General features: G+C 52.7%; 2 protein-coding genes across 2 annotated transcripts; both read right to left on the bottom strand.

The window, feature by feature from the left end:
• Positions 1–1,041: 1,041 nt before the first annotated feature.
• Positions 1,042–9,246, bottom strand: LOC142930931 (uncharacterized). The gene is made up of 4 exons (XM_076074117.1): positions 8,805–9,246; positions 8,245–8,387; positions 7,148–7,232; positions 1,042–2,286 (listed from the first exon to the last, which is right to left on the bottom strand). Exons 1-4 carry the CDS (start codon positions 9,244–9,246, stop codon positions 2,279–2,281), a joined length of 678 nt encoding a protein of 225 aa, XP_075930232.1. The 3' UTR covers positions 1,042–2,278.
• Positions 9,247–10,101: 855 nt separating this feature from the next.
• Positions 10,102–17,319, bottom strand: LOC142930932 (uncharacterized). The gene is made up of 5 exons (XM_076074118.1): positions 16,907–17,319; positions 15,806–16,464; positions 14,577–14,716; positions 10,829–11,512; positions 10,102–10,670 (listed from the first exon to the last, which is right to left on the bottom strand). Exons 2-5 carry the CDS (start codon positions 16,438–16,440, stop codon positions 10,102–10,104), a joined length of 2,028 nt encoding a protein of 675 aa, XP_075930233.1. The 5' UTR covers positions 16,441–16,464; positions 16,907–17,319.
• Between the last annotated feature and the right edge of the window lie 729 nt (positions 17,320–18,048).

Consider the following 18,048-nt stretch of genomic DNA (forward strand, 5'->3'; position numbering starts at 1 on the left):
CTGGTGAAAGCCTCATACCGGTGGGATAACGGAGGTGTTCTGTACGCAACTTTATCCAGTCTGTCCGTTGATCTCTTCAGCACCCTGCAGCACCCCTACGGGTTTGCAAGTTTCACAAATCTGCACGATTCCTCAGCCCCTTGCCTCCAGCGCCAGTTTCCTGTGCCATTTTTGCACCTGGTTTGTGTGGTGCGTGTTAATATGCGAGGTTGTGAGTCAAATTTACCTTTCTCAAAAAGAATTCTGTATTGCATTATAGATTTGCGTTTCTAAATCTAGTTTGAGAATAAAATAGTTCAAGAATTGTAGGTCGGGAATCTAATACACCAATTCAATCTCTGATCATCTTACCAAAGTTGTATCACAATTGATTAACACCTAATCTTTCTAATAACCTTTCGGTTGGCTAATTTTATAGCATGTTTTGAGTGCACCCAAGTGGTTTACATCTTAACAAAGCCCTAAATGTGGCAGGGAAAGGGAAGCCCATCCCAGAAGTGGATTCACAGAAGTCCTTGTGAAGATTGCTATAATTGACCACAATCTATATCCACTGCTGGTGTGAAAGTCTCCCACATATCCATCTATTCCAGCCCCAACTAAACGGCACTCATTGTTCTGCTGCATGAGCTGGTCTTCTTGGGTGTGTTCCATCCATTGGTTTCCAATCCACCAGTTTCGTCCATCGACAGTCAATGGCACCTTGTTGGCTTCTGCCAAAACTCAATCTTCTCAAGTCCCATGCTTGTAGGCTGCCAAGGATTTGCTTCGGTGTAATTCTCAGCATGCATTTGGGTCAATTTACTCGAAGGAAACTCCTCGATTATCTGAAAGGGGTCAAAAGCTGAAATGTATGAATTCAGACCCGTCCCACAGCATGTACAGGTAAATGTTTTGCAGGCCATTGGGACTAATGTAAAATGTAGTGGCCGATCACACATGAGTAAAGTGAGTAGAAAGGCTTTCTCTTGCAGCAACCACCCATTTTGGAAAATACATGAATATCAAGTGCTGGGTTAGATTAAGAGATTGACGAGACCCTTTTAATTTGTCGGGTTTTATTCGCAACAAAACTTGCAGCAACAATTTCATCACTAAAATGCAACCTCTGACTTTGACATCAAGTTATCTCAAGTTCACTTAAGTCTGTTTATACACAATAAATACTCTGAATTCGCTACCCAAAATACTTAAGCGAACTGGCCAATGACAAACATTGTAATTCCGTCTACGTGCAGCCAGCCCTTTGTCGGTCCACCGCTGGATGAGGGATTCCCAGCGCTGCAAATTCTCAGTACAAGTGAAAATGACTTCTGTGGGGCAATACGACGCGGCTAAAATATCCATAATGAAATGTATCACATGCATGGCCTGATTTGCTCATTTGACGTCAAATTACCAACTATTTAATACTTTTTAAAAATGATTATTACACTATCACACTTTTTTAAATGGTTCTCAGTCACCCTGCTGTAGAGATTTTGCGTGTCCTCAGAATAAAGCGAAAAACCAAATTTTACCAGATGGAGTTTTTGTGTGCAGTCATTGGTCGAAGGACCAACTCGCTACACTTGAGAAAACCGGTTTAATCACGGACGTCTGAAACACTCAAATCCAGGATCCCTGTGGTCCAAATTCAATGGGGTCAAAATCTTGCGTCCAAAATCTCTGACAGTGGAAGCACCTGGGCACCTCTTGATGGGCCATACTTTCTACACCCCTGGTTTGGAGTATTTCGCTGGCGAGCTCGCCATCCGCTTGCCGATGGACGAGGCCGCTCCGTCTCACCGCCGTGTGTCATAGTCCCCACACCTCGGTGCCGGATTATCCCAGTGGCAAAAGTAACTACACATGTAGTAGTAGTAGCTACGGGCCCCGCACTTTTAAGGGCCCCGCGCTAAATGCTTTTAAGCTATCAATTCTGGTTCAGTGATTCTGCACTTGCTCTATTACTATAGTACTATACTGCCTTCAACTTTTATGAACGACTGGGTGTTCAAGGTTAGCGATTTGTCTTATTACCTGGCTGTATAGCAAATGAAAAAATACAACTTTACCGTGCAATTTAAATATTTGAAAATTTGTGGGGTTTTTTTTCATTTAGGGCCCCTTTATAACATATGCTACAGGCCCCGATCTAGCTTAATCCGGCACTGCCCGGGCTCCGTCCGACTGCGCGGTGTTGTGGCGTCACGTTGGGTCGACTGCTCGTCGTGGTGCGGTGTCTCTCGCGGGGCTGTCGTGGGGTGGCGATGCCCGCTCGGAGCAGCCCCTCAGTTCAGCAATCTGTGCCACAGGGGGTGGCGGGAGTGAGATATGCATGGAAAGAAGAGAGGAGGGTTTTGTAATTTAAGGACGATGTACAAATCGTTTTTTTTTAAATGAATCGCTTAAATACGGGTACAGTATTTCATTAGTAGGAAATAAAATGTGTAGTAGTGGTAATACACGTCCAACCATGTTTACATTCAGACAATGTATTGTATGTTAATGCTTTATGCATCAGAATTATAGATGTAATTTTCCACTGCATTTCTGCAAACAAGTGCGGTATTTAAAATTATTTTTAAACAGTACTAATGCTGCACATACTCTACTGCATTGCGAACAAACAACACAAATAATTAAATTATTTCATTAGAGACTTTCGGAAATGACGGCAATTTAATAGTGTTGGTAATGACAGTGCTCGAGTATTGAATTTGACATCATTTTTTCCGAGGTTGTGCTCGAGGCGTCTAATCCACCATCGAGATTCGGGCATGCCCTGTGTGCTGCGTGCTCACACAGGGCATTGCTGATACTTTTACATCTCCATTACAGAACAACAGAGCACCTACGCAGTGCCCACCCAGTACCTCTTACATGAGCTGTGTATGAAATTCACCGGTGCTAGGTACTGTATAGTCTTAGTAAATCAATAAACGTGCAGTATGTTACCCTTGTGAACATGAAATTTACACACCGCATGTGCGTGCATATCCAACAGGAGTGTGACGGTGATAAAGATGAATATGGACTCATCAGGGTCACGGTACATGCATGGAATCACACGCGTAAGAATCTCGGTTATTCAGTATCGTGGAATTGAGCAGGAAACTTTACGGGAAGTGATGATGGCGGGTGGTCGAGACCAAGGGTGGAGTGGCAGCCAAAGGAGGGAATGCGCCCGAGAGTACGTCCACCGTAGAGATGGAGCGACGGGAAGCAACTCGTGTGTAGCTGCTATAGGTGGATCGCAGGGCTTGCGAGAGATGGCAACAGCTTTGAGAGGCCCTTCATCCAGCGGTGGGCTGAGCACGGCTGATTGTAGCGCATCAAACGGATTCGCGTGACTGATGCAGCCACTAGGTGGACGCTACATTCACCGCAGTGTTAAAAAGGAAATGGATTCTTCAATCAAATCGTGACCCTGATTTGAGATATTTCATCAAATCACGGAGGAGGTGAATTGGTACACCGCAATATGATACGAAGGCGAACCATTTATAGATAACCCACTGACCCTCTGACTTAGATGTCAATTGATCTCAGCTTACACATCACCGAATATTGCAAACAATTCAGACTGGCTATATTGAACGTAGTGGGGGTGACTATAAATGTATCACCCTGTGTAATATGAACCATATTTGAACATGCAGTACAGGATCGTTTATATTTAAGGATTCCACAGTCTTGGTTCAAATTCATTTTTAAACTTTAGCGGGTACGACCCGCGTGCGTGACCTCATCATCAGTGGTTGATTAAAGACGCCGCTCAGCCGTTTGTGGTCAGCAGAGGACTGTGTTGGGAAGGAGGAGGATTTTAAAACAACTGCTGATGATGAAATCGTACAAGCAGTCCGCTACCGATTAAAGTTTACAACTGAAGTAGAACGTCGTGCACAAACGTGAAAGGAACAGTTTTTTTTTTACAGCGGACTCTTAGTTTCAAAAGAAGACTCGGCGAGTCGGAGTAACATCGCGGTTGGCGTTGACATCGTGGAGTGGTTGAATATGCGCAGGGGGGTGACACGTGACTTAAGATTCACAGAAACGTGATCACGTGCCATCTGAAAGCGACCATTTGCCAAGCCTCTGAGAAATTCACCAAAATACTTATTCCACATGAGTACGCTTGTTATTAATTGCTCAATAAATGCTCAATGAAAAGTATAATACAGCCGTATATTTTCAAGTTAAGATATCACAAGTCAATTCATAACTTACAACCCTCTGTCCAAGAACTGGTTGAAGGCCTCCCCGTGCCGTGTTCAGACATCGCGATTGTTTGACCATACTTCACCACGCTGGTCAGTGCGGGTTGGTGACGGAGGGTGTTTGACCATACTTCACCACGCTGGTCAGTGCGGGTTGGTGACGGAGGGCGTTTGACCATACTTCACCACGCTGGTCAGTGCGGGTTGGTGACAGAGGGGGACTCCGGATTGGCTCATACATCACTCGCCACTGATGTTAGCCATGGCTAGAAAGTTAACTCGGGTAAACTGGGTTAATGGAACAATGCGCTAACCGCTGCACCACCGCTCCTTCCAATAAAACGTAAACTATGTTAAAGATTGTAAATATGCATATTTAATTTTATATATTTGTTTACAATTATTAAACTGTGATATGTGTATCTCATTGCAACATCCAGTGTATTGAGTAGCTCAGAATTCTCAAAGAAAACAACAAATCTGCACAGATTACCAATACATTTCTAATATTTTACGTGTTAAATTAAAGTCATGTAACAAACATGGAATAAGCATTTTAAATTTCTTACTTTAATACCCACATCCGCATTAAAAAAGCAGTGCTTTTCACACGGTCAGCCTTTAAAAGTCCGTGCTTAATAGCAATCGCACCGTCTGAAGTCGCATCTCAAAGCATAAGCATTGCCTGGATGAATACACAATTAGACACGCAGATTTGTTCTGCGATTGTGTACTCAAGGCAATAACTCTTCCATGCTAGCGAGATATATTGCAACAGATGGGAGCAGGGGCGGAGCCAGGATTTTGACTTTGGGGGGGCTGACTTCAATATTCTGAGATATCCAGTGTTTATGTTTTCCAATGGGCGCCACAAATACATAAAACTTTTATTGGATTTGAACGCGGAGTTTATTAATAGGTCGGAGCCGCTGATGTGGCTAATAAGTTCGATAAGTTCGAAAGGCTGCCGCTCAAGCAGCCTGCAGGGCAGCACAAGGTGGCAGCCTGCAGGGCAGCACACAAGGTGGCAGCCTGCAGGGCAGCACGAGGTGGCAGCCTGCAGGGCAGCACACAAGGTGGCAGCCTGCAGGGCAGCAGCACAAGGTGGCAGCCTGCAGGGCAGCATACAAGGTGGCAGCCTGCAGGGCAGCACAAGGTGGCAGCCTGCAGGGCAGCACGAGGTGGCAGCCTGCAGGGCAGCACGAGGTGGCAGCCTGCAGGGCAGCACACAAGGTGGCAGCCTGCAGGGCAGCACGAGGTAGCAGCCTGTAGGGCAGCACGAGGTGGCAGCCTGTAGGGCAGCACGAGGTGGCAGCCTGCAGGGCAGCACACAAGGTGGCAGTCTGCAGGGCAGCACACAAGGTGGCAGCCTGCAGGGCAGCATACAAGGTGGCAGTCTGCAGGGCAGTACACAAGGTGGCAGCCTGCAGGGCAGCACACAAGGTGGCAGCCTGCAGGGCAGCACACGAGGTGGCAGCCTGCAGCATTTTGCAGCAGCCGGATATCCGGTTATCCCGATTACCGACTTTCCCAAAATTTCAGGGGCGCTAAGCCCCCCCCCAAGCCCCCCCTGTGGCTCCGCCCCTGGGTGCGGGTACCCACACTTTACCCCACCACACGCGACGTAACTGTTGTGAGCCCAATTACACTGCTGGGTGGACACAGGCACGTGGAAGGAGGGCCATGCGGGATGTGAGTTTAGAAAGCTTGATCATTGTTTCAACTGCTGGCGACCTCTGTGCGTGTGTGTGCAAATATATAGAATTAATTTGGTAACATTTACATGCGCTCCTCTATATGGTATTCTTTCTGTTTTCTGCAACCACACATGTCATACTTTTTTTTAATAAGTCAAGGTGACTTAGTTTACCGAGATAGACACATATTAGTCTGAGTTTCGGTAAACCAACTTTGGGGTCGTCCTGTACGTTTAATAAAATACTACTTTAACAAAAAATATCATTGCGAGGAGCAACGCTCTAATCCCATACAGAAGGGACAGATGATATTAGTCCGCACTTTGCTGTACCACATTGTCCTGGCAAGCCAAGGTACGGCCCACGGCAATGGAGTTTGGCAAAATTAGCGTGGTTCACCAACCCTCCCTGCCTCCACAGCGCTGCTTTACAGGCCACGTGAGTAGCCACCATCGCCCAGCTAGGCTATCTTGGGGAGGTTCCTTCCGAAACTATTAGTCCAATTCCGCATTGTCAGCGTGGAACAACACAATTTTTGCACGTGGGAGGAAACCAGAGCACCCGGAGAAATTCCACAGCCACAAGAAGTAAATAGGCAAACATCTGCCCAGATAGGTCGGCAACTTTCTGTACTGGTATCCAACAGCGCTCGCACAGCCCAGGTTTTTGTGCAAGCCAGCCAACCAATCTTGGCACCTCTTCATTTTTGCAAGCCAAAGCGGGCAGACGGGCGGGCCGGCAGGGGTCTAGCCCGACGGGCACACGGGCGGTCGAGCGAGGGGGGCTGGCGAGCGAGGGGGGCTGGCGAGCGAGGGGGGCTGGCGAGCGAGGGGGGCTGGCGAGCGGGCATGCAGGCGGCGGGCTATTCGCACTCCCGGGCACCCGTTACCTGCCTTAACTCATACTGGCACGGAGGCGCCCCGCCCGGGTTACGCCTGTAGGCCTGGCAGTACGGGCACGCCGACGGGACGTGGTGCCCCCCGTGCAGCGGGTAGTGGGGCAGGCGGCGCGGCATGAACGCGCCGTGGGGGGGCAGCCGGTGCGGGCAGCCGGCGCCGGCCGAGGCGCAGACGGCGCACGCCGTGGGCGGCGCGCAGCCTCGCCCGCAGCAGCAGGGCCCCGCGTGCGTGGGGCCCTCCTCCTCCTCGTCGGCGGCGGCGGCGGCGGCCGGGACCGCCGCCGGGACCTTGCGGCCGGAGGGGCCGCCGGCCGGCGCGGGGAAGGCGGAGCTGCTGGCCGCCCCCGTACCTTGGTGGACGAGGACCGTGCCCGCCGTCTTGACGACCGCTTCCTCCTCGGAGCAGCTGACGGGCGGGCAGCGCATCGCCATGGGCTGCTCACGCACGCGACGGTGGGACCGGGTCACGGCGCTGGCTGCTGGTGGGGTCAGCGCCGGGGGAGGGGCGTGGGGGCCGTGGGGGGGGGGGGGGCCCGCTGCGATGGAATTTACCCACGAGCCCTCGCGAATAATGATCAATTACCGTTGAATCTGAATGGGCTACCCACAAGCGCTGTACGCAAACCCGTCACGCGTTGTTGTGGAAATGTATTCGACGTTTTGAACAAATGCCGCTGGATAATATTGGTCTGAAAAGCTGAGAGGCTGATAGACTCATCTTTTAAAAATTGTATTTGCAGAGATATGGATGGAGGTCCGTTTTATACAGTTTCATAGGTATGTAGTGAACAGCGGCGGAGCTGCAATTGCACGGGAGTCTACGGGACCATAGGAGGGCCCAAGTGCCGGGCTGCGAGAGAAATTGGACCCGGGGTTCATTCCTTGCACCACGGCACTTGGATGCTGTGAGTTCAATGAGTTGGAATCAGCATGAACTCGATTTCTCGAAGTAGACAAATGACACACGGGTGTATTGTTTACAATGATCCGAGTGGCTGGAATTGTCTTGAAGGTAGGTTCAGTAGGAGGGCGAGTCGCTGATTGGGTGGGTGGGTTGGTTGGTTGGTGGGTGGGTAGGCTTCATGTCAGTAGGTAAGCAGGTTGTAAATGGAAGGCTGAGTGGGTTAGTCGGCAGGCAGGATAGTGGGTGTGTGGGTACGTCTTTGGTAGGTTTGTAGGTAGTTTGGTGCTTATGTAGATTTGTAGCTGGGCTTGAAAGCAAATACACCCAATTAGATTACATTAGACCAAATAATGTCGACTTTAATAACAAATCTGCAGAGTATTAACGATTATAACGAAAATAATAATTCACTGCTGAATTATTACATTTTGTATATCAAACCAGTTATGGAGTCATAAAATACACCAATATTACAATATTTCCTGTGGTTTCTTCAAATTATATTTAATTGCCAATACCCCCCACGATGAGAATGTTACCGACCTGCTGCTCCTCTCCGCCATCCTTGTTGTATGGGCGGACTGTACCAAGTGAGCACTCCTCCACATGAACGGCCTTCTGGCAAACCGACTGGTGCTTCTTCTTCTTCTTCATACACTTGCAGATGAGCAGGGCAGCCACCAGCGCTGCGGGTACACACGGCCAACACTCATCGGTCAGCGCCGGCCACAGTCCAGCCCTGCGACTGGTCAGTCGGATTGGGTCCATGATTCATCTCCAAGCACACGGGTGTGTTGGAGAGTGGACGCACATTTACTCGAATTGTAAATGTTGTGGGTTCACTCGTCAACACACCGGCGTGCTGAACTAGTAACGAACTGGCACGTTTTGTAGACGTGACAAACCCCTTACTAACTGGCTGTGTCGGGTGGTGGCGGGTTTAACGGCACATTTGTATTGACGCGATCTAACCCAAAAAAAAAATCCCTCTTATGGATAATTGCAGCAGCCTGTTCATTTCTTTGAAAACTCCATCCCAAAAGCAGATGGAGAGGAAGAATTCTCGCCAATCCCACGGTCCGTTCCACCGGGGGTGGCCTCACCGAGCGGCACGAGCAGCAGCGAGCAAATGATGGCCGCGAGTGCGCCGGCGCTGAGCCCGTACTCCGTGTACGGGTGGCACATGCGCTCGCTGCCACAGTCGCACACCGTCACGTGCAGGTGGTGCGTCTCGCCCAGGCCCTTGTGGTCCGACACGTGCACCGACACCTTGTACACGTCCGTCGGCACGTGGCCGTGCAGCAGCGTCAGCGCCGCCGTGTGGTCTAGCGGACGGGTGGCAGGAGAGCGCGCGAGGAGGAGATGTGAGCGGCGGAGAGACGGGGGGGAGGGGGGTATTGAGGGGAGATGAGGAGAGACGGGGGGGAGATGGAGGGAGAAATGTAGAGATGGAGAGAGAAGACATGAGATTGTGGAGTAGCTGCACGTGCGGAACTGGCCACAGCACCGATGAAACACGAGGAAGCACGGGGAGCGTGCCTGCATTGCGGGGCAATGCAGAGCATTGCGGGGCAATGCAGAGCATTGCGGGAGACGGAAGAGATGGAGAGAGGAGGGAGAGATGGGGCAGATGGTGAGGGCCGTGGGGGGAGCACAAACAGCTAAAGAGTGAGAGCAGGAAGCATGGGGAGCGATGGTGCTTACTTATATTCCAGCATCGACTAATTAGCCTATATTTCCATGTACGTTGCATTAATTGCACATAATCGATTATTACACCCCATGCGCGTGAGAATCAATTTAAACACACAAGGGTGACGTAGTGGAGGGCAACAGTCGCTGGCAATCGCCCACATTCGTTGCAGCACCATTTCCTCTTGTAAAAGAATAAGTCGTTTCCCCGAACGTAGACGGATGCCGATAAACTTGCTCCCTTAGTGGACAAAGCGGAGGTTGTCAACTTCCAATCCCCACATCTACGGCGTGGCCCCCGCCAGTGCCGGATTATCCTCGTCGCACAAGTAGCTACATCAAATGTAGTAGCTACATGTGTCGTAGCAACTACATATGTAGTAGCAAAAGTAGCTACATCAAATGTAGTAGCTACGGGCCCCGCACGTTCAAGGGCCCCGCGCTAAACGCTTTCAAGCTATCAATTCCGGTTCAGCGATTCTGCACTTGCTCTATCACTACAGTACTATACCGCCTTCAACTTTTATGAACGACTGGGTGTTCAAGGTTAGCGATTTGTCGTATTATCTGGCTGTATAGCAAATGAAAAAATACAATAAACTTTACTATGCAAGTAAAAAAATTTACGTGTTTTAATATTTACGTGTTTTTTTTTTTGTTTTAATTTAGGGCCCCTTCATAACGTCCGCAACAGGCCTCGCACTAGCTTCATCCGGCACTGGCACCCGCGTCCACCGCGCGCTCGCGTTGGGCCCACTCGCGTTGGGCCACTCGCGTTGGGCCACTCGCGTTGGGCCACTCGCGTTGGGCCCGCTCGCGTTGGGCCCGCTCGCGTTGGGCCCACTCGCGTTGGGCCACTCGCGTTGGGCCACTCGCGTTGGGCCCACTCGCGTTGGGCCCGCTCGCGTTGGGCCCGCTCGCGTTGGGCCCGCTCGCGTTGGGCCCGCTCGCGTTGGGCCACTCGCGTTGGGCCACTCGCGTTGGGCCACTCGCGTTGGGCCACTCGCGTTGGGCCACTCGCGTTGGGCCCGCTCGCGTTGGGCCCGCTCGCGTTGGGCCACTCGCGTTGGGCCCACTCGCGTTGGGCCCACTCGCGTTGGGCCCGCTCGCGTTGGGCCCGCTCGCGTTGGGCCACTCGCGTTGGGCCACTCGCGTTGGGCCACTCGCGTTGGGCCACTCGCGTTGGGCCACTCGCGTTGGGCCACTCGCGTTGGGCCCACTCGCGTTGGGCCCGCTCGCGTTGGGCCCGCTCGCGTTGGGCCACTCGCGTTGGGCCACTCGCGTTGGGCCACTCGCGTTGGGCCACTCGCGTTGGGCCCGCTCGCGTTGGGCCACTCGCGTTGGGCCCGCTCGCGTTGGGCCCACTCGCGTTGGGCCACTCGCGTTGGGCCACTCGCGTTGGGCCACTCGCGTTGGGCCACTCGCGTTGGGCCACTCGCGTTGGGCCCGCTCGCGTTGGGCCCGCTCGCGTTGGGCCACTCGCGTTGGGCCCACTCGCGTTGGGCCCACTCGCGTTGGGCCCGCTCGCGTTGGGCCCGCTCGCGTTGGGCCACTCGCGTTGGGCCACTCGCGTTGGGCCACTCGCGTTGGGCCACTCGCGTTGGGCCACTCGCGTTGGGCCACTCGCGTTGGGCCCACTCGCGTTGGGCCCGCTCGCGTTGGGCCCGCTCGCGTTGGGCCACTCGCGTTGGGCCACTCGCGTTGGGCCACTCGCGTTGGGCCACTCGCGTTGGGCCACTCGCGTTGGGCCACTCGCGTTGGGCCACTCGCGTTGGGCCCACTCGCGTTGGGCCACTCGCGTTGGGCCACTCGCGTTGGGCCACTCGCGTTGGGCCACTCGCGTTGGGCCCACTCGCGTTGGGCCCGCTCGTCGCACCGTCCTTCTGCTTGAGCTGCCACATGGCGCTGGTGTCGCCGTGGGCGCCGGCGTGCGGCAGCAGCTTGAAGGTGAAGGGCCCCGCGTGCGGGTCCAGGTCGGCGTCGCGGGCCTTCACGAGCACCGAGTTCCACGCCGACTTCTTGCACACGACGTCGTCGAGTTGACGCAGCGTGGGCGCGTTGTCGTTCACGTCGGCCACGTGCAGCAGCACCGTTGCCGTGGCCGTGCACGGGTGGGCGGCTGAGGGGGTCGGGGCGGCGGGGGAAACAACGACGAGGGGACGGTCGCACCGTCGTCGTTACGAGAACGCGTCGACCACGGAGGCCCCAGAGAGCCGAGCAGCGCGTCCACGCCTCACCGCGTCGCGGAAGGCCTCCTGCGAGGCTAGGCCGGCGTCAGGGCGGATCTGACGGCCGCAACGTTGGTTAGTTTGTGAATGCCCGTATGTATGTTCACCGGACTTTGTCCGGAACGTGCAAGCGGCGTCGCGACGCGAGGTGAAGAATCCATTCCGATTGCTCGCAGAGCCGTGCAACGTTTCGTGCTGGGTAATGGACCGCGGAAACGGATGCTGGAGAGCTACCTCTGAGTGACCTCTGGGTCAACTTTTATGTTGAGAATTGTTTCATGAGACTTGTCTGTGTGTGTGTGTGTTTTTTTTTTCAATGATTGGTAAATATTAAATTCTAAATGCAAAAAAAATCGTGAAAGCGAGTTGGCAGGAGTGCACAAGCACAATCAATAAAAAATCTCACAGTCGTCAATACCATTTACCTGAAGTGGACAAAAATATACAGTTTACAATGTGGCTATCAATATCGCTCTTCTACTTATTCAATATATTTAATTCTCTTTCTCTGCAATGACAAAGGGCCATTACCTGAAACGTCCCTTCTTCCTTTTGAGCTTTGGATTAACCCTCCCACCCAATAATAATAATTTGAAAGATAAGACCAGGTTCATAGCGCAGCCCAATAACCAAAGCTCCACAGCTCCAGAACCAAAGTGCGAAAAAATGCACGGTGAACACACGTACAAGCGGCGCGGTAATAACCAGGCCGCCCGCTGGATTCGAACCGCGATCGTCTGGCGACAAGCGGCGAGAGAGGCACCGCCGTGCCTCGTCCCCGCGCATGCCATACGAGTTGTACAATGTCAATGTTTGTACGCGCGTCTTGACGACCTTGCTCCGCACGCGTCACCCGACATCCTGAGCACCCTTGAGAACGAGGCGCTCCATCTCAATGGCTTATCCAGATTTTTTTTAAAATGTTGAAGGTTATTTAAAAATTATTGCTACTACGCTTGTTCACCCAGGAAAGCCTCAACGAGTCTCATGACTCTATGTCGGGAGGGCTCTGCCAAGTTGTCGTGGTAGGTTGGGGAGGCGACACATTTCTGTGGGTTTTCCCGATTCAATAAATTTGCGCGTCTTTTTAGTTTGCATATTTCACGAACTTGTCGCGACGCGTTGCAGCGGCGGCGGCGTCGTCGCTACCGTCATTACCGTAGTTCCTACCATCACTACCGCCATTGCTACCATCACTACCGTAGTCACTACCGTAGTCGCTACCGTCATTACCGTAGTTCCTACCATCGCTACCGTCATTGCTACAATCGCTACCGTCATTGCAACCATCACTACCGTCATTGCAACCATCACTACCGCCATTGCTACCATCACTACCGTAGTCACTACCGTAGTCGCTACCGTCATTACCGTAGTTCCTACCATCGCTACCGTCATTGCTACCATCACTATCGTCATTGCAACCATCACTACCGCCATTGCTACCATCACTACCTTAGTCACTACCGTAGTCGCTACCGTCATTACCGTAGTTCCTACCATCGCTACCGTCATTGCAACCATCACTACCGTCATTGCAACCATCACTACCGCCATTGCTACCATCACTACCATAGTCACTACCGTAGTTCCTACCATCGCTACCGTCATTGCTACCATCACTACCGTCATTGCTACCATCGCTACCGCCATTGCTACCATCACTACCGTAGTCACTACCGTAGTCGCTACCATCACTACCGTCGTTGCTACCATCACTACCGTCATTGCTACCATCACTACCGCCAATGCTACCATCACTACCGTCATTCCTACCATCACTACCGTCATTGCTACCATCGCTACCGTCATTCCTACCATCACTACCGTCATTGCTACCATCACTACCGTAGTCACTACCGTAGTTGCTACCATCACTACCGTCATTGCTACCATCACTACCGTAGTCACTACCATCACTACCGTCATTGCTACCATCACTACCGTCATTGCTACCATCACTACCGTCATTGCTACCATCACTACCGTAGTCACTACCATCACTACCGTCATTGCTACCATCACTACCGTCATTGCTACCATCACTACCGTCGGTGCTACCATCACTACCGCCATTGCTACCATCACTACCGTAGTCACTACCGTAGTCGCTACCATCACTACCGTCATTGCTACCATCACTACCGTCATTGCTACCATCACTACCGTCATTGCTACCATCACTACCGCCATTGCTACCATCACTACCATAGTCACTACCGTAGTCGCTACCATCACTACCGTCATTGCTACCATCACTACCGTCATTGCTACCATCACTACCGTCGTTGCTACCATCACTACCGTCATTCCTACCATCACTACCATAGTCACTACCGTAGTCGCTACCATCACTACCGTCATTCCTACCATCACTACCGTCATTGCTACCATCACTACCATAGTCACTACCGTAGTCGCTACCATCACTACCATAGTCGCTACCATCACTACCGTCGTTGCTACCATCACTACCGTCATTGCTACCATCACTACCGTAGTCACTACCGTAGTCGCTACCATCACTACCGTCATTGCTACCATCACTACCGCCATTGCTACCATCACTACCATAGTCACTACCGTAGTCGCTACCATCACTACCGTCATTGCTACCATCACTACCGTCATTGCTACCATCACAACCGTCGTTGCTACCATCACTACCGTCATTCCTACCATCACTACCATAGTCACTACCGTAGTCGCTACCATCACTACCGTCATTCCTACCATCACTACCGTCATTGCTACCATCACTACCATAGTCACTACCGTAGTCGCTACCATCACTACCATAGTCGCTACCATCACTACCGTCGTTGCTACCATCACTACCGTCATTGCTACCATCACTACCGTAGTCACTACCGTAGTCGCTACCATCACTACCGTCATTGCTACCATCACTACCGTAGTCGCTACCGTTGTTGCCACCGTCGCTTCCGTCGTTACCGTCGTCGATGGCGAGGAAGATGGCCGTGTAGACGTCGTTCTTGATGTAGGGCGACTCGCGATCGAGCTCACGCAGGAGGGTGATGTCGCCCTTGGCGTCCATCGTCAGCAGTTTCGCCGGGTCGTACATCTTCTCGTGCCTGCGGAGGAGTCGGTCGATGGACAATGAATTCAGTTGCACGCGGATCTCAGTGGTAACTCTGTGATATCACCTTCTGTGATGGATTACTCGTCACGTGACACTGACGCTGACAGCAAGTGAAAAGACAACGCGACAATAATAATGACGTCACACGGTGCCTGACTTGTGATGTCATCGTGTTGGCCAAAACAAGCTTTTCTATTCGGCCACATTGATTAAATTACCTGTTTTGGGGAAAATAATGTAATCAGTTTGGCCAGTTTTCAGCAGGGTGGGTCCCTAATAGCAAAACAACTTCATACTAAAATGGACCATCACATCATGGGACTAACACCGTTTGAGATTAGGCTGGAAAGAAAGCTGTCTCTGGTGTGGACCAATCAGTTTGAGGGACAATGCATTCTGACCACAAGTATTGTGCTTAATGCAGACATGATTCCTCGTAAAATGTTTCAGTTTGGTGTTTTAACATCTTAACACCTGTTTTGTTGCCAGAAAAAATGGGAAACCCTATTCTCATGGACCATCTATACAATAATTACAAGGAATGGCTAACAAACCCCCTCTACAGCCCCCCATCCCTGCCCCCACCGCCACCATGCTACAGTCAGACAGACAGGGCAGTCACCATCAATGCATTCACGCTTTCAACCTCAGCTGGAAAACTTTCAAACAATCCCCGTCTCTTCTCTCTAGCCCATCATCATCATCCTGCTCCTGCTATTCCCTGCCCCCGCCCCCCAGCTTTGGCCAGGCCTAGCCCAACCCTTGTCACTACCACAACCCCTACCCCAACCTCTATCACTACCCCAACTCCCACCTGTTCTTCTGACTGTCACCACAACTACACCACCACCACCACTTTTAATAACAACAACAACCCCACTCTTTATTATCCCAACGAGCACCGTCTGATTACGCGACAATTGTTGCAACCATTGTTGCAAAGCGCCCTTGGAACGAGTCGCCGGCTGTATACATCTGTACGAGATTAGGAGAGGGTCGCGGGCCGAGCGCCCCCCCCCCCGCCCCCCACTCCACACCTCCACACCCCCCCCACCCCCCCACCACGGAGGCCGCGGCTCACTTGACGATGCGGTGGCCACACAGGTGCTTGGGCTGGAAGGAGGCGATGAGGCTGCCCGCCTTGAGCCCCTCGGCCTTGTAGACCACCAGCTTGGCGTCGGCCGCCTTGGCGTCGCGATACAGCGGGATGGCGATGGTGTTGGACACCACGGCGACGCCGTACGACGCCAGCCCCCCGCCGCCACCGTGCGCGACGTGCCCCCCCGGGTACGCGTGGAGGGCCCCACCGAGCGGAGAGCCGTGCGGACCCGTCTTGACGACGCCGTGCGACGGCGGCGGCAGCGGCGGCGAGCGGTGGTCGTGGTGGAGGTGGTGGAGGTGGTGGCAGCCGTCGTGCGAGGAGGAGCACGGGGCGAGGTGGTCGCCGTGCTGCTGATGCAGCCGGTGGTGGGCGAAGCTCGGCCCGTCGTGGACCGCGACGAGAGCGTCGTCCTTCAGCAGGTGTGCGGCCGCCAGGTGTCCGAGCGCCGAGCGGTGCTGGTGGTGGTGCAGGTACGGGTGCTGCTGCTGCTGCTGGTGGTCGTGCAGGCGGTGGTACGGGTTGAACGAGCCCCCGTCGAGATGCCCGCCGTCATGCAGGGGGTAGAAGATGACGAGCGGAGCGATGTTCTTCACCGCGAGCTTCAGCGCCGCCATCTTCTTCACGTCGTGCTCGATCGGCTGCGCTCGGTTTCGGGTGGGCAAGCAAAAACAATATCAGTTGGGATTCGTCGTTGTTGTTGTTTTTTAGTTTCACCGCGTGACAAATTTCGTTTTGCGGCAGACAAATTGAATGTAACGGGCGGAATAGCGGCGGCCATGCGGAGACGCCACGGGCGCCGGGCGGGAGGAGGAGAGGGGCGACCGTGGGTGAGACGGAGGATTTCGGTGGAGCGAGATTCGAGGAGGAGAGGGGATGCGAGAAGAGACGCTCATGGAGAGGGATGACCCGAGCAGCCGGCCGCACACAATCATCGGGGAGCATACGCACAGCCGTGGGGGTGGCCGGGGGACATAGAAGTGCAGTGCAACGGCGAGTTTTTTTTCTTCCCCTGCACTGCCTCCCGCTGCCCAACCCTACGGCAACGCAGTTTGCGCGCGCGGTGTTCGCACAGCGACTCACCTTGCGCAGGTAGATGTGGGCCTTGTTGGTCTTGGGGTCGGTGATGACCCCGAAGTGGTCGTCCTCGTTGCCGCTCACGAGCGAGCACTTGACCCTCCAGTTGTCGGAGAACTGCTCGTCCGCGTCCTCGATGGCGACGATGGCCACCGTCTCGTTCTCCTTGTTCTCCCTGATGGGGCCCAGCACCTTCGCGGGAGAATGGGGGACGAGAGAGAGGTGTTGATGATGATGTTGATCGGAGTGATGATGCGGGAACTAGTCACGGGTAAGAGTGGCAATGAGTAAAGGGAAGAGAGAGAGAGAGAGAGACGGAGGTGCATGCGTTGTTACGTCACGCTGCATCTTGTGTCTTTTTGTGTTGCATCGTCTCATCGTGTCATCTCGTGTCGTCGTGTCGTCTTGCGTCGTCGTTACATGAGCTGTGCCACATCGTCGTAGCCTCTCATTGTGTCATGTCATCTCGTCGTCTCCTCTCGTCTCGTCTCCTCTCGTCTCGTCTCATCGTCTCGTCTCATCATCTCGTCTCATCGTCTTATCGTCACGTCATCTCGTCGTGTCGTCGTCTCATCGTCTCATCATCTCATCTCATCGTCTCGTCTCATCATCTCGTCTCATCGTCTCATCGTCTCATCGTCTTATCGTCACGTCATCTCGTCATGTCGTCGTCTCATCGTCTCATCATCTCATCATCTCATCTCATCGTCTCATCATCTCATCTCATCGTCTCATCGTCTCATCATCTCATCATCTCATCATCTCATCTCATCTCATCGTCTCATCATCTCATCTCATCGTCTCATCATCTCATCTCATCGTCTCATCATCTCATCTCATCGTCTCATCGTCTCATCATCTCATCTCATCATCTCATCTCATCGTCTCATCGTCTCATCGTCTCATCGTCTCATCATCTCATCTCATTGTCTCATCGTCTCATCATCTCATCTCATCATCTCATCTCATCGTCTCATCATCTCATCGTCTCATCATCTCATCTCATCGTCTCGTCTCATCGTCTCATCGTCTCATCATCTCATCGTCTCATCATCTCATCTCATCGTCTCGTCTCATCGTCTCATCGTCTCATCATCTCATCGTCTCATCATCTCATCTCATCGTCTCATCGTCTCGTCGTCTCGTCA

This window comes from Petromyzon marinus, chromosome 46 (assembly GCF_048934315.1).
Source record: "Petromyzon marinus isolate PM22_M1 ecotype Great Lakes invasive population chromosome 46, UKy_Petmar_22M1.pri1.0, whole genome shotgun sequence".
Lineage (NCBI taxonomy): Eukaryota > Metazoa > Chordata > Hyperoartia > Petromyzontiformes > Petromyzontidae > Petromyzon > Petromyzon marinus.